This window comes from Falco punctatus (genome assembly GCF_963210335.1).
Source record: "Falco punctatus genome assembly, chromosome: 2".
Taxonomy (NCBI): Eukaryota; Metazoa; Chordata; class Aves; order Falconiformes; family Falconidae; genus Falco; species Falco punctatus.
This window is the reverse complement of record NC_137581.1, coordinates 94,852,155-94,864,188: the sequence shown is the minus strand read 5'-3', so window position 1 is coordinate 94,864,188 and position 12,034 is coordinate 94,852,155. Positions and strand designations below refer to the sequence as shown.

Genomic DNA, 12,034 nt, shown 5'->3' with positions numbered 1-12,034 from the left:
CTTTCAGTGTAGAAATTGGTGAAAGTGTGAGAGGAGAAGATGTGTATATCATCCAGAGTGGCTGTGGAGAAATAAATGACAACTTAATGGAACTGCTCATCATGATCAATGCTTGCAAGATTGCATCATCCTCCAGAGTGACTGCCGTAATTCCATGTTTTCCGTATGCCAGACAAGATAAGAAAGACAAGGTAGGTAAGACACGTGTAATGTCAGGAGGCTTTTTTTCACCTTGTTCACTTGAAATTTTTGGAGATGAAACATATTTTCAGAAATGTTTAAGTAATTTGAAAGATTTGCACTTTTTTCCCCATCCTTTTTTGGTAAAATGTTAAATTATTTCATCTATAGGTGAAATGAAGTGAGACAAATTATTTTTTGCTTGTTTTGGTAATTGACATACCTTTGGTTTGAAAAAGTAGGCACGTCCTGTGTGTGTGGTATATTGCAGAGTGCTCTGCTAGCAAATCTCACCTTATGGGACTGTTTTTCCTGCTTTTTCTAACTTTACTGTTTTTACCTCTTTATATGAAGAGAGTACACCCTTTTAAACATTTTAATTGCATGGAATTGAATCCTAAATTTGAAGTGCTGTAACCATTATGTAGGTGAGGTTTATCCTATATGGTTGAACAGAGCCAAATGGAAGGAACTAATGAAATCTGCAATGCATAACAGTAATTAATATAAACATTATTTTATGCTGCAAGGCAGATTAACGAAGCTTTTGTTTCTGTAATTATTTTTATAGATGTAAACCTAAAATTTTATAAAAACTTTTCTGATCTTAGTCCCCTTTTCCTGAATTTGATCTGCCATAACTGATGAATATACCAGTTCAGCAAAGCTGACCACAGTAACAAATTCTGTATGACGAGTTTGTTTTTAAAAAATACAGAACATAAATTTCCTATCTCTCTATATAAAAATACCCTCTAGTATGTTGTGTGACTATTACCTAAACTCACTTGAAAAGAACCAACAAGAATAAATGTGAATTTGGCTTTTAAGAAAGAATTGCAATGGTTAACTCTTTGGAAAATTGCCCCTATCCGATACTTTCCATAAATGGACTGTCCCTTCCCTTTCACTTTGGGCATCAAGGAAATCCACCCCCACCCCCCCCAAACCCTTCTGTTGTTCTTTAGTTTATATTAAAAAAAATAACAGTACTAAGTAGTAATGCAGAAACTAAAAATAATAGCAGCTATTACAAAATATGTAATGCTCAGCCTGTGAACAAAGCTTAATACAGAAAAGTTATTTTCTGGTATGCTCTTTAAGTGCAGGTTCTCTAACACCGTACTAACATTATCAAAACCCACTTGTTATACTTCCAAAAATAAAATCCAGGAGTTGGATAGTAGCTCCATATTCTTTGCCTAGCTCTCCTAGTTCTTCATTTTTGCTGTGTTTTGTATTGAATAATGCTCTACCTTGATCAGGAGAGCTGAAATACTACTTTTTATCAAAAGAGCTTGAAAGGGAAGCAATAAATGTTGTGCTGAAAAAGGAAAGCATCTCACTACGATTTGATTTCCAAATTGATATTGGAAGATTCTGCTGGACCATACTGTAAGTTCTGGGTGTGGGAAAAGGATGAGTATGTCCCAAGTTTTCCACGCATCCAGGTTATGCCTTGTCAAGGGAACCCAAAATCCATGTGGCAGACTTCAGAGACACTTAAAACCTGTAGTGTAGTGTAATCACCCAGCATGCCACCTAGGAGCATCCTGTCTTTTAGAAATGGCATCTGAAGATGGATAGCCTAGGAAAGTGGTTTTGATTAACAGATTTTGAATGTTGTTCCAGACTATTCTCTAGAACAGTTCAGAGTTCTGCAGTTCTAGGCAAGCCATTTCTTTTTCTTTTTTTACCTCTGTTTTGCAATTGAGAAAATGTTTGCCATCTTTGGAAATTAACCTTGGTAGTTGACCTCCATGTTGCAAAATAAGCTATAATATAGCTGTCAGCACTGGGCAGCTTATTGACAGGGAGATCTTTCCTCCCGCTGTTGGATTGCATCACATCATTTGGTCTTTGACCCGTGTTGAGTGCACAAGCTTTATATGCTGCCTGAAGTGTCAGAGAAGTGCCAGCCATTTTCTTCCTATGGTTACACACAAGTTTTCTTTTCTGTGGAGAAAGTTATTGCTGTAGTTTTCTTGACCATGAACTGAAGCAGTGTAATCTTCACTCGCTGGATGCTGTTTTCTGGTTTGAATTTGTTAACGTTAATCCATAAAGAACTAAATAGACTGAGTACTTGCTGCTTGAAATAACCCTGTATTCTTCATGCCTCTTGCAGTTATGATCACTGAGAACAATGAAAGTGCTCTTGATTTATTTATTTAAGGAAAGGGTCTTGCAGTAAAAAATCATATTCTGAACAAGGCCTGTGTAATCTACTCTGGAAATTCTAGCATTAAACCTGAACTAGCTTTAAATGTGAAACAGAGGTTAAAAAAAAAAGGCTTGCTGAGAATCGTAGAAAAGTTGGTAAATCAACTTAGACACAGTCAAGTACTGCCGTAAACTGGAACACTTCTGATACACAAGCTGGCTAATTTAAAATTAGCTCAGGTGTGTCTGTGTTTGGCCATAGTTGCATTCATGCATCCTCTAATCATGCTAACCTTCAAAGCCATGGGCAGGACACATTTATGTAGGATGCTGCAGAGATGCCTTTGAGATAAGTTCAAAGTAGAGTGACAGGTGAGTTTGGTGTTCTACAGCTCATGTAACTTTGTTTTTTTGATTTGTAGAAGGGGTCCGTGGAGCGTTGGGTAGGTATCCTTATTTATTTTTTTATCTAACGCTATGCATTTCCATTAATATGGCCTCAAAGGGTGAAACTTACTGGGTTACATTATGTATAACTGGGAACATTTTCAGTTTCACTTCTTGATTTGTTGTTTCACCTGGGCCATGATATTAATGCTGTGGAATAATTTGCTACTAGAAGATTCCTAGCCTCTAGTTAAAAATTTATCTGGACATTCAAGATAATGGCTGTCAACTTCTGAAGCTTCAAAGCATATCTCATTTTTGAAACAATAAATTTAGGTAATACATTAGTGAACATTCAGTATCCATACACTTCACAACTGGCTTTCTTGGAAGTGAAAGTTCCAGTTATAAATATTAAGGGTTTCTTGGAAATCTTTTCAGTATGCATGTGTTGCATTTTGAGCAAGACAATGTAATAAGATGCTTAAAGCCAACAGAGCTTTAATCTTGGTGGACAACTTCTACTTTCAGCTATGTGTCCTTTGCATAGTTACTCTTGTGAGGTTGTTAATATTAGCTTTGTGGATTCCCCCCTGCCCCTGGTAATTTCAGGAATTGTGAATAAATTTGTAATGCATCACAAAGGAAGAAATCATTTATACAACTTACTATATGTAAGTGGGGAATTTGCTTAGGAACTAAAAATTCAGTGATTATTTTTTTACAATTTAGTTTCTGTACATAATGTTATGTTGCATTTTACACTAATTCTGAAATTAATCTCAAATTGTCAAAAAATGGAACAATGAATACTGTGAATTTCTTTGTGTTCTTGCCTCTCTGATCAGAAGCAAACCTTACAAACTTGAAGTTAAAGAAAATCTTGAGTTCTCATCTACCTTTGTCATCTAAATTTCTGAATAATGAGGCCAGGTTATCTGAGGTTCCTGTGAATATACTTCCTTTGATTTAAAAATCTTCAATTTGGACGGTATTGTAGCACAAATATTTTGTATGCAAGCAATCAAATCCTTTTGAACATGTGTATTTTTTTAATGCACAAGTTTGTGTAAAGGAAACATTTGGATAGCTGCAAACTTCGTTTGTCTTAATCTCCTATTAGCCCGTTTTGAGAAACAGGTATTGGCTATCTTTCCTTCCAAGACCCTCTGTCTACCAACACGTAGGCAATCTGATGTGTGCATGTCTGCTAAAACAAGTTACCTAGTGGTAAAACCTTCAAGTTTTTCCTTCTGGGAAGGCAGCCTGCAAGGCCAGCAGCTGAAAGAAGTAACAACTGGTAATGTATACATTAGTATTTGATGCAGGAAAGTATTTTGGGTGGCTTTTTCTGTGATGGTGATACTCATTATACGTGAGACAAGCTAAGTGGTATTCGCGTTGAACAGAAATGGGGAAAAAATAAAAGCAAAATTCAGTATGCTGGATGGAATGGAAATGGCAAACCATGTTCTGGGAAGAATATAATTTGCCTTTAGCAGCTAGCCTGAACTAGTTATCTGTTTCTACCAGAAGGGGTGGTCCTGGTTTGCCATCTTCCCTTCTCTTCCATTTGAGCTGCCTCATCCGGGTGCTGTGGGTCCAGGCAAGTCCTGGTGTGCAGTGCAAGGGAAGTGGTGGGAGTGTATAGCTTGGGAAGAAGGGATGGAACAAGCAGGGGAGTAAACAACTTGTTTCAGCATCACCTGTTAGTCCAGCTTAGCGGTAGCATCAAACCAGATCTTTGTGAAGAGCTAATAGGAGAACGTTGTGATAGTCTCCAAAGAGTAGAAACTAAATCTTTGTCTTATGAGATGTTGCCAGAGACTTGAGAATGTTTTGAAGCCTAACTTGAAAATGTCAGTTTGTACTGGCGAGGCAAGCTGAAGTGATTAGAAATCTGTATGGCATAAACCAAAAGTTTACTACAAGTAATAAAAATATCCAGAAAGCTTTGGTTGACTTAGGCCTTATGGAACTGAATTTAAATGAGGAGCAGCATAGTCCTCAGTAGCTGGAAGATTGTCCGTGCTGAAGTACTAATGTTGGCAAACTCTTACGGAAGCCATGTGCATCTGAATTGCAGAGATCTAGGGAAGTACTGGCTGTTGCATGTATCTGCTGTGTATCTTACACAGATGCCATGGTGTTGATGTTCTGTGAAACACAAAACCAGGAGGGATGGTTTTTGAAATGAAGCATTTCTGTAATGATGGTGATTAAATTTGACCCACCCATAGGAGAGACTGCAATATTGCAGTTTCCCTTCTGGAAGGATGTTGGCAACCTACATGCTAAAACAGAGAAATGCCAAGTTTCCACCTAAATTAGCAAATGTTTTGAGGAAAATACTGGCTCCTTGATATGACACAGGCAGAAAAACTTCCAGGTTAAATTTGCAGTGGTTCAGCTTGTTTTCAGTTATGCCCTTGAGCACTGGTGGAAGGAAGGTAAAGATACTCTAATTGTTTGCATGGGGTGGAGGCAGAGCTGAATGAGGCTGTTCGATAAGAGGTGTAGCAGGAGAGCATACTGTGCCAGCAAAAACCAAGTCTAACAGTGAGATGGAACCTCTGAATAGCGGCTGTGCTTTCATGCTAATGTTATTGCCAGCTATTAGCCTTATTTAAAGACTGGCAAAAACCAAACAGGAGGTTTCTTTTAGTATTTCTATTACCAAGAAAGCTGTCTAGAGCAGCATAACTTTTTTCAGAGCATAAAAGAACTCCTAACAAAACTTTGGAGTTGCTCACAAAAAAATGAGGTATCTTTCAGGTATGATTTTTCATCTTTATGTTGCTGTTTGTTCTGTATCCTTATCACTTTTTTAAAGTTCTGGACATTAGCATTAACTCTGTTAATTGGATTTTTGCTCTTTGTTCTTTCCACTTCTCTGGCTTTTTTCATCCCTTCTGTCCCTTTTGGGAATTTTAGATTCCCAATTGCATCCAACAATTAAGCCTGAATTAGCAAAAAAGAATAAATAGGCTGGGGTGGCTGGCCCCTGCAACATGGATCTGGTACAAGCTTTACTGTGTCATGAAGGAGTGCTTGATACTGTGTTATAAAGCAGTGCTTTCAAAAGTTGGGTTCACCCAGTCTTCGCTTTTGGCAATGTTTTTTAGAACAGGATAGTTGCATGAGAGTTGGATGTTAATTACAGGGTAGTGGCTTAGAGAAATGGAGTTTTTCTGACTTTCTGTAATAGAAAAGCTAGCTAAAAGTTTTCAATAGAATTGGGAATTTATATCCCAAATTTTATCTGCTTTTTAGTCTACTTCCTACAAAGCATTATTAGGCAGACTGATTTAGATATTCTGAAATGTTTTGCTGAGTTTCAAAACCCTAGTAGCAAGATCAGCTGTTGACAGGCTGCTTTGGCAATAGTTCTGAAGCTCTTCATGTCTAGATTCTAAATATTCTAAAGGAAAAATCAATAAAAGTAGCTAACTTTCTGACTGTGCTTCTAGTTGGCATCTTTTTAAAAACTAAAATTTTGTGCTTTATTCCTCAGAGTCGTGCTCCAATTTCTGCAAAACTTGTTGCCAACATGCTGTCAGTTGCAGGGGCTGACCACATCATCACCATGGACTTGCATGCCTCTCAGATCCAGGTAACTATCAGTTCTTACTAACAGTGGCTAGGAGCTCTACTGAATTAATGTGAAAGGCTAGTATTAACTATCTGTTTTTTCTCATTGTTTTGAAAGGCTATGTACAGAAGTGAAATTCTTGGGGTTCAGAGTCTCGCTATCTGTTTCTAATTGAATTCCCTTTTTGAAGGAGACCAGCCTTGATTTTATGGGGTGATTTTGCAGGCATTTCAAATACCTGTGCCTTGGAGTCTTCAATAGAATTTGCCAAGTCCAGAACATAAAATATACTGGTTTGGGGCATGTTCTCTTAATCTTGGCCTGGTCAGAGATTATGGTATTGCTCTAGATAGTTTTGTTGTTACAGCCAAGGGAACGATATTCTCTTAAGAGAAGTGGAGACAAAGGCTGGCTTACTCGGACACAGAGCAAACATAGTTTATCATTCTCATGTGTACCTCCTTTCAAGATACCTTGTTTTTCTAGAAAATATCTTCTCTTCCAGTTCTGGTATTCTGTTTAATCAGAATTTTCTATTATGCTGTATGGCTGTCATGTAAATAAAAAACAGTTTCATTCGTGGCTTAATACAGATTTCTTGTTACAACTTGCACAGAAAGTAAGATTCCATTTCTGCTGGTCAAGTAATACTAACTCGAATCTTCATATTGAAACACTGAATGTCAAGCAGTTGAAATTTATCGCAGTTGAGTATTACTCACTGGATTTTTTGATAGCTTTTCAGAAGCATAATTTTACTTGAGTGCCTGAAGGTGATCGTCTTTTCTATCATTTGAGAACAGATGTTCTCTATTTCGCTACTATTGGGTGACATGCTTAGAGACATTAGTATTTGTCTAGCTTCTGCTGCATTTTGTAGTAATATCAGAAGTCAGTGTAAAATAATATCATGTATGGTAGTCAAAGGCTCGGTTATTTCCCTTGTCTTTCTTCCAGGTAAGACATAAACATATATTCATAAAACTCTTTTTCCCTTTCGGACTAGGGTTTCTTTGACATTCCAGTAGATAACCTGTATGCAGAACCTGCGGTGCTGCAGTGGATTAAAGAGAACATTTTGGAGTGGAGAAACTGTATCATAGTCTCACCTGATGCAGGTGGTGCAAAAAGGTACTATACAAGCCTAAAAAATCAGTTTTCCATACGGTTAGTGGTTAATGAACTAGTTTGTCTAGTTATCTTTTTCCTCTATGAATTGTGCATGATATAGGATACATCACTGATGAATCCAACTGCGTTGTAAAAACAGAACAACTAGTTCGTATGTTGTTCGTGCTTGAAAACATCCAGGAGCATTCTATAGTCTAAAGAAAATCTTTTTCTCTCTCCCTGGATATGCCCTCATTAGCTGAATCCCTCTGCAGGGGGGAAGAGATTTTTTTCCTGCTGCTTGCTTCTTTAGTCCAGTTGCTGCATCTCTTCCTGCTTCACTCTGGAATTGCCTAAGTTTCCCTTCTCTGTCAAATCATGTGGCCTGTCCCCACTGTACCTGCTGGCACTTAGGTAAGAGCTTGTTTGAGTTGTTTCTTTTTTCATTACGTTATTGCATTCCAGCTGTAAACCTATTGACCCCAAGTTGTGCGCTGTGGATACTAGAAAAAGAGAGTAAAGTTTTGTTTTGAGTGGCAAAAGGTAAAAATAGAGAAGTTAATTCATTGGGGTGCTTCTTCATTCACAGCATGCATTATTCATTTAGCAGATTGTCCTTTGTATGGTATCTGTTGAGTATAAACTAATGCAAAAGCTCAGAAGCATGCTGGCTGGTGAGGTATTAAACCATGCCATTAAGGCAAAATGCTTATTTTCAAGTTTTATTGGTTGTGGTGCTGCTACAGAATGAATGGGAGCCAAGGCAAATGATATAAGAATCATGTGAGCCTGTAATAATTTAAATGTTTGAAATGTAGTAGGGGGAAAAATGTGAAAGACCGTCACAGTTTGATTTTAATTGAAGTCCTTGGGTCTGTTGTGAGTGTTCATGTTGTAATAATTAATAAGGAAATAAGACTGATTAGAACTCCATAGCTGTTTTCTTTTAGGTTAACCAAGGTAAAGATGTGAAGAACATTAACTAGGGAAAGCATTCTAAAACTCGGATGACTGTCAGTTAAACTTCTTTGTTCCTATCTGGATACTGTTGTTTGTTTGTGGTTTTGTTTTTGCTTTGTTTGTTAAACAAAATACAGCCTTTGCTAAGAATTCAAATAAGACAGCATTTTTTTTCCCCTACAAAATATTTGTACATTAAGTTGCTTGTAAGAGAGGTGGGTGGAGGTGGGGGTGTTTGAGGACCACTGTCACTATTTAACATAGATGGAGTCTATCTTTGGTAACTTTCTGTTGTAATGCAATCGAGCAGTTACTGGTGAAGTAGGGGATAATGTTGCTTTCAGTATAATCACAGCTTCTCTTTCATGTCCAGTAATGTAAAGTAAATGGTGTAGCTTTTACATTTAAAACATGTAGACCTTAAAAATAATTATTGGGTTAATGAAAAGTGAATAGAATATGAAGAAAGCTTGTCTTAAATTTTAATTCCCTAAACATCAAAGAAATAAAAGAAAAAAGCTCATTTAAAATACCTGAATTCTTTTTTGGTTTTTTTTACCATTTGTTTGGTGTTTTTACCCAGCTTATTAAATTTTATTACTGAAACAAGATATGCAGATTCCATAGTTATCTTAATGCCTTGGATGTATTGAGATCTGATATGAAATTGCACTGTCTCAAAAAATGCCAAAACATTTGAGGCTTTTGTTTGTCACCCAGTTGTTGAAACAGTAACTAACAATTCCTTCATATTTAAGTGGTAGAGAAACAAAACTGTATTCCCTGTTAACTGTGCATGTTAATAACCTTGTTAACAACATTCTAAATGTAGTCTAAAAAAACAGACTACAAGGTTGTGGCACCACAGAAAAAGCACGGTATTGTTTATTCCTGTGTCTTTATACCTACCAGCTCTGGCATATTAAATAACCTGAGAAAAGCAATTGGAAGACTGTAACAAATTAAATTTGTTATTGGAGGTTTGTCTGGCCACCAGTGGTCACCCTGCATAGTTTTAAAAGATCTTTGTCAAGCAGATGTATGCTAAGAGAGTTACTGATGAAGTAAGCTACTTGCTTACTAGTCAAGTGCTGCTAAAAGAATTATTAGTCACTATTAACTTGCTTGTTTGGGTTTCCCTTTGGTTTTATTTCATGTTTCTACAATGGTATTTTCAGTTAGGATGTTAAAGTGCGCGCTGCTGTGGGCTTAGAACTGAGGCTACTCTACTTTAAATTATCTAGTGTGACTAGGTATTTCAGCAGTTTAATAAAAGCTTGTGAATAAACAAAATGTTTTCAAAGCTAGGCACTTAATGACAGAAAACCCAAGTCAATTCAATATAAAAACCAAAGCAAAACAAAACACGATTTCTGGAGTATGTCTTTCTGGTTGTACTTATTAGCAGTGAATTAAGATTGTTGCTAACCTGTCTTACTAGGTGCAGAAGTTTGTGCTGCAGTAGTTTGACAGCAGGAAACTTTAAAATTGTGTTTTATGACAAATGCAGATGTATGGCTCTGTTCTTTCTTTGAAAATAATTCCCTAAATGTGTATTTGTTCCTGTAACTTAGGGTTACTTCAATTGCTGACAGACTGAATGTGGAATTTGCTCTCATTCATAAAGAAAGAAAGAAGGCAAATGAAGTGGACAGAATGGTCTTGGTTGGTGATGTGAAAGACAGGGTGGCAATTCTTGTTGATGATATGGCTGACACATGTGGCACAATATGTCATGCAGCAGACAAGTAAGTAGTATTATGAACTGGCCCCCTGTCTTGATGTATGGTAACCTTCAGACAGCTGGTGAAAGCAGTTGCTGTGTCCTGTATGCTTATAACCCAGCCTGACCTCTGTAGCATGAAGTGTCTCTGATCCTTGTGTCTATAGGTCACACAGTATTGTGATCAAGCTGTGTCCTTCTTTAGAACATGGAATTGGGAAAATATTTACAGAAATACGTTATCTGTGTTTAGAAAGAGGACAGAATAAATATGAAGTCATAGAACTTGGAAAGGACTTGGGCCATCTAGCACACTTTTCAATTCCAAGGCAGAAAAGACAGAAAATCATTCTCTTGAACTTCATCATGGAGCCTTTCCACTTTCCTTAGGCAATCTTTCACAAAGCTTTACTTGATTTAATATTGGAAAGTATTGTCTCCCCAGTGTTTAATGCATGTTTAATATTAATCTTTAATGCAAGTCTTCCTTATAAAAACTACTTGTACTTTTCATCCTGGGAGGTGAGAATAAATTTTCCTGACTTGTGTCTGGAAGTTAGTTGAGTGTTCTCATTCCCCTCTAGACTAAGTAACTTCAGTTTGTTCAGTCTTTCCACACAGTTTCTAGACTTTTGCTCTGTTATCAATGCCCTCTGGATTCTTTCCAGTTAGCCCACTTGTTGGAGCACAGCATGTGAATGTAGGCCCACTAGCTTCACTGAAGCTCTAGCAGTGCTAAGTAGAAAGGATTATGTTACGGTTTTCCAGCTGGCTTTATGCTGGTATCTTTCAGGGTGGTGGTATAGTTTTTCCACAGAAGTTGGCATTTTTGACTGCACTGAACTTTGGTAATGTCTGTAGCCTTTAAAAAAAAAAAAGTTCCAGATTCCTGAAACGATTCATTCTTCCTATCGTTGGCCATATATATGGCAGCAACTCTAGCTTCAAAATAGTTTTGAAAAAACTGGAGGAATGGGCTGAAATTCATTAAGAAAAAGTGTGATGTATTACAGGTGAACAATGCTGGACTAAAGTGCTCCTGCCCTTCCATGCATATCCAAATCTGTGCTACCAATTTTGGTTTAGGAGGTCGACTGCAATCTAAACTTGCCCACAGTCCTCGGGTTTTAAATCTGCCATTCAAAGATCCTGTATTTTGATATTGTTTATAGCAAAGCCCACCCCCGTATGATTGTAAATAGTGCACATTGGAAGTGGGAAGGAACTGCTGAGGAGAAAGACACAGAAATGTGTTAAATTGATGTTGCTGAACATTTACTGTAGCATTGCTACTCTTGGATGTAATCCTTTCTAAAGCTGGTATGTGTCAGCTGAGAGCATCTTGAATTTACATTCCTGTCCAACGTATTTGTAGACACTGTGAGGGTATGAAATACTCTTGCATCCAAGATGGGTCCATATAGTACTTCCTGCCTGACTCTATTCGAGTCATAGAATCGTTTAGGATGGAAAGGACCTCTGAGATCATTGTCTGTTAACCTAGCACTGCCAAGTACACCACTAAACTGTGTCCCTAAGTACCACATCTACACATCTTTCAAACACCTCCAGAGATGGTGACTCAACCACTTCCCTGGGCAACCTATTCCAATGCTTGACAAACCTTTTGGTGAAGAAATTTTTCCTAACATCCAATGTAAGCCTCCCCTGGTGCAACTTGAGGCCATTTCCTCTTGTCCTATAGCTTCTTACCTGGGGGAGGAGACCAACATGACCTCACTACAACCTCCTTTCAAGTAGCTGTAGAGAGCGAGAATGTCTTGCCCAAGCCTCCTTTTCTCCAGACTAAGCAACCTCAGTTCTATCAGCTGTTCCTCATAAGATTTGTCTTACAGACCCTTCACCAGCTTTGTTGCCCTTTTCTCAACAAATTCCAGCATCTCAATGTCTGTCTTGTA

At 37.6% G+C, this 12,034-nt stretch overlaps 1 protein-coding gene across 6 annotated transcripts in view; it reads left to right on the top strand.

Annotated features, from left to right (window-relative positions):
* Positions 1 to 12,034, top strand: part of PRPS2 (phosphoribosyl pyrophosphate synthetase 2) — a 64,394-nt gene that overhangs the window by 45,849 nt on the left and 6,511 nt on the right. For 5 of the 6 annotated variants that reach the window (XM_080376902.1, XM_080376901.1, XM_080376904.1 and 2 more), the window contains 5 exons: positions 8 to 191; positions 2,766 to 2,786; positions 6,245 to 6,343; positions 7,329 to 7,453; positions 9,967 to 10,140. In XM_080376902.1, the coding sequence (XP_080233028.1) occupies positions 8 to 191; positions 2,766 to 2,786; positions 6,245 to 6,343; positions 7,329 to 7,453; positions 9,967 to 10,140 (603 nt within the window). The remainder of the gene's footprint in view (positions 1 to 7; positions 192 to 2,765; positions 2,787 to 6,244; positions 6,344 to 7,328; positions 7,454 to 9,966; positions 10,141 to 12,034) is intronic. The other variant, XM_080376903.1, reaches the window with a different exon arrangement.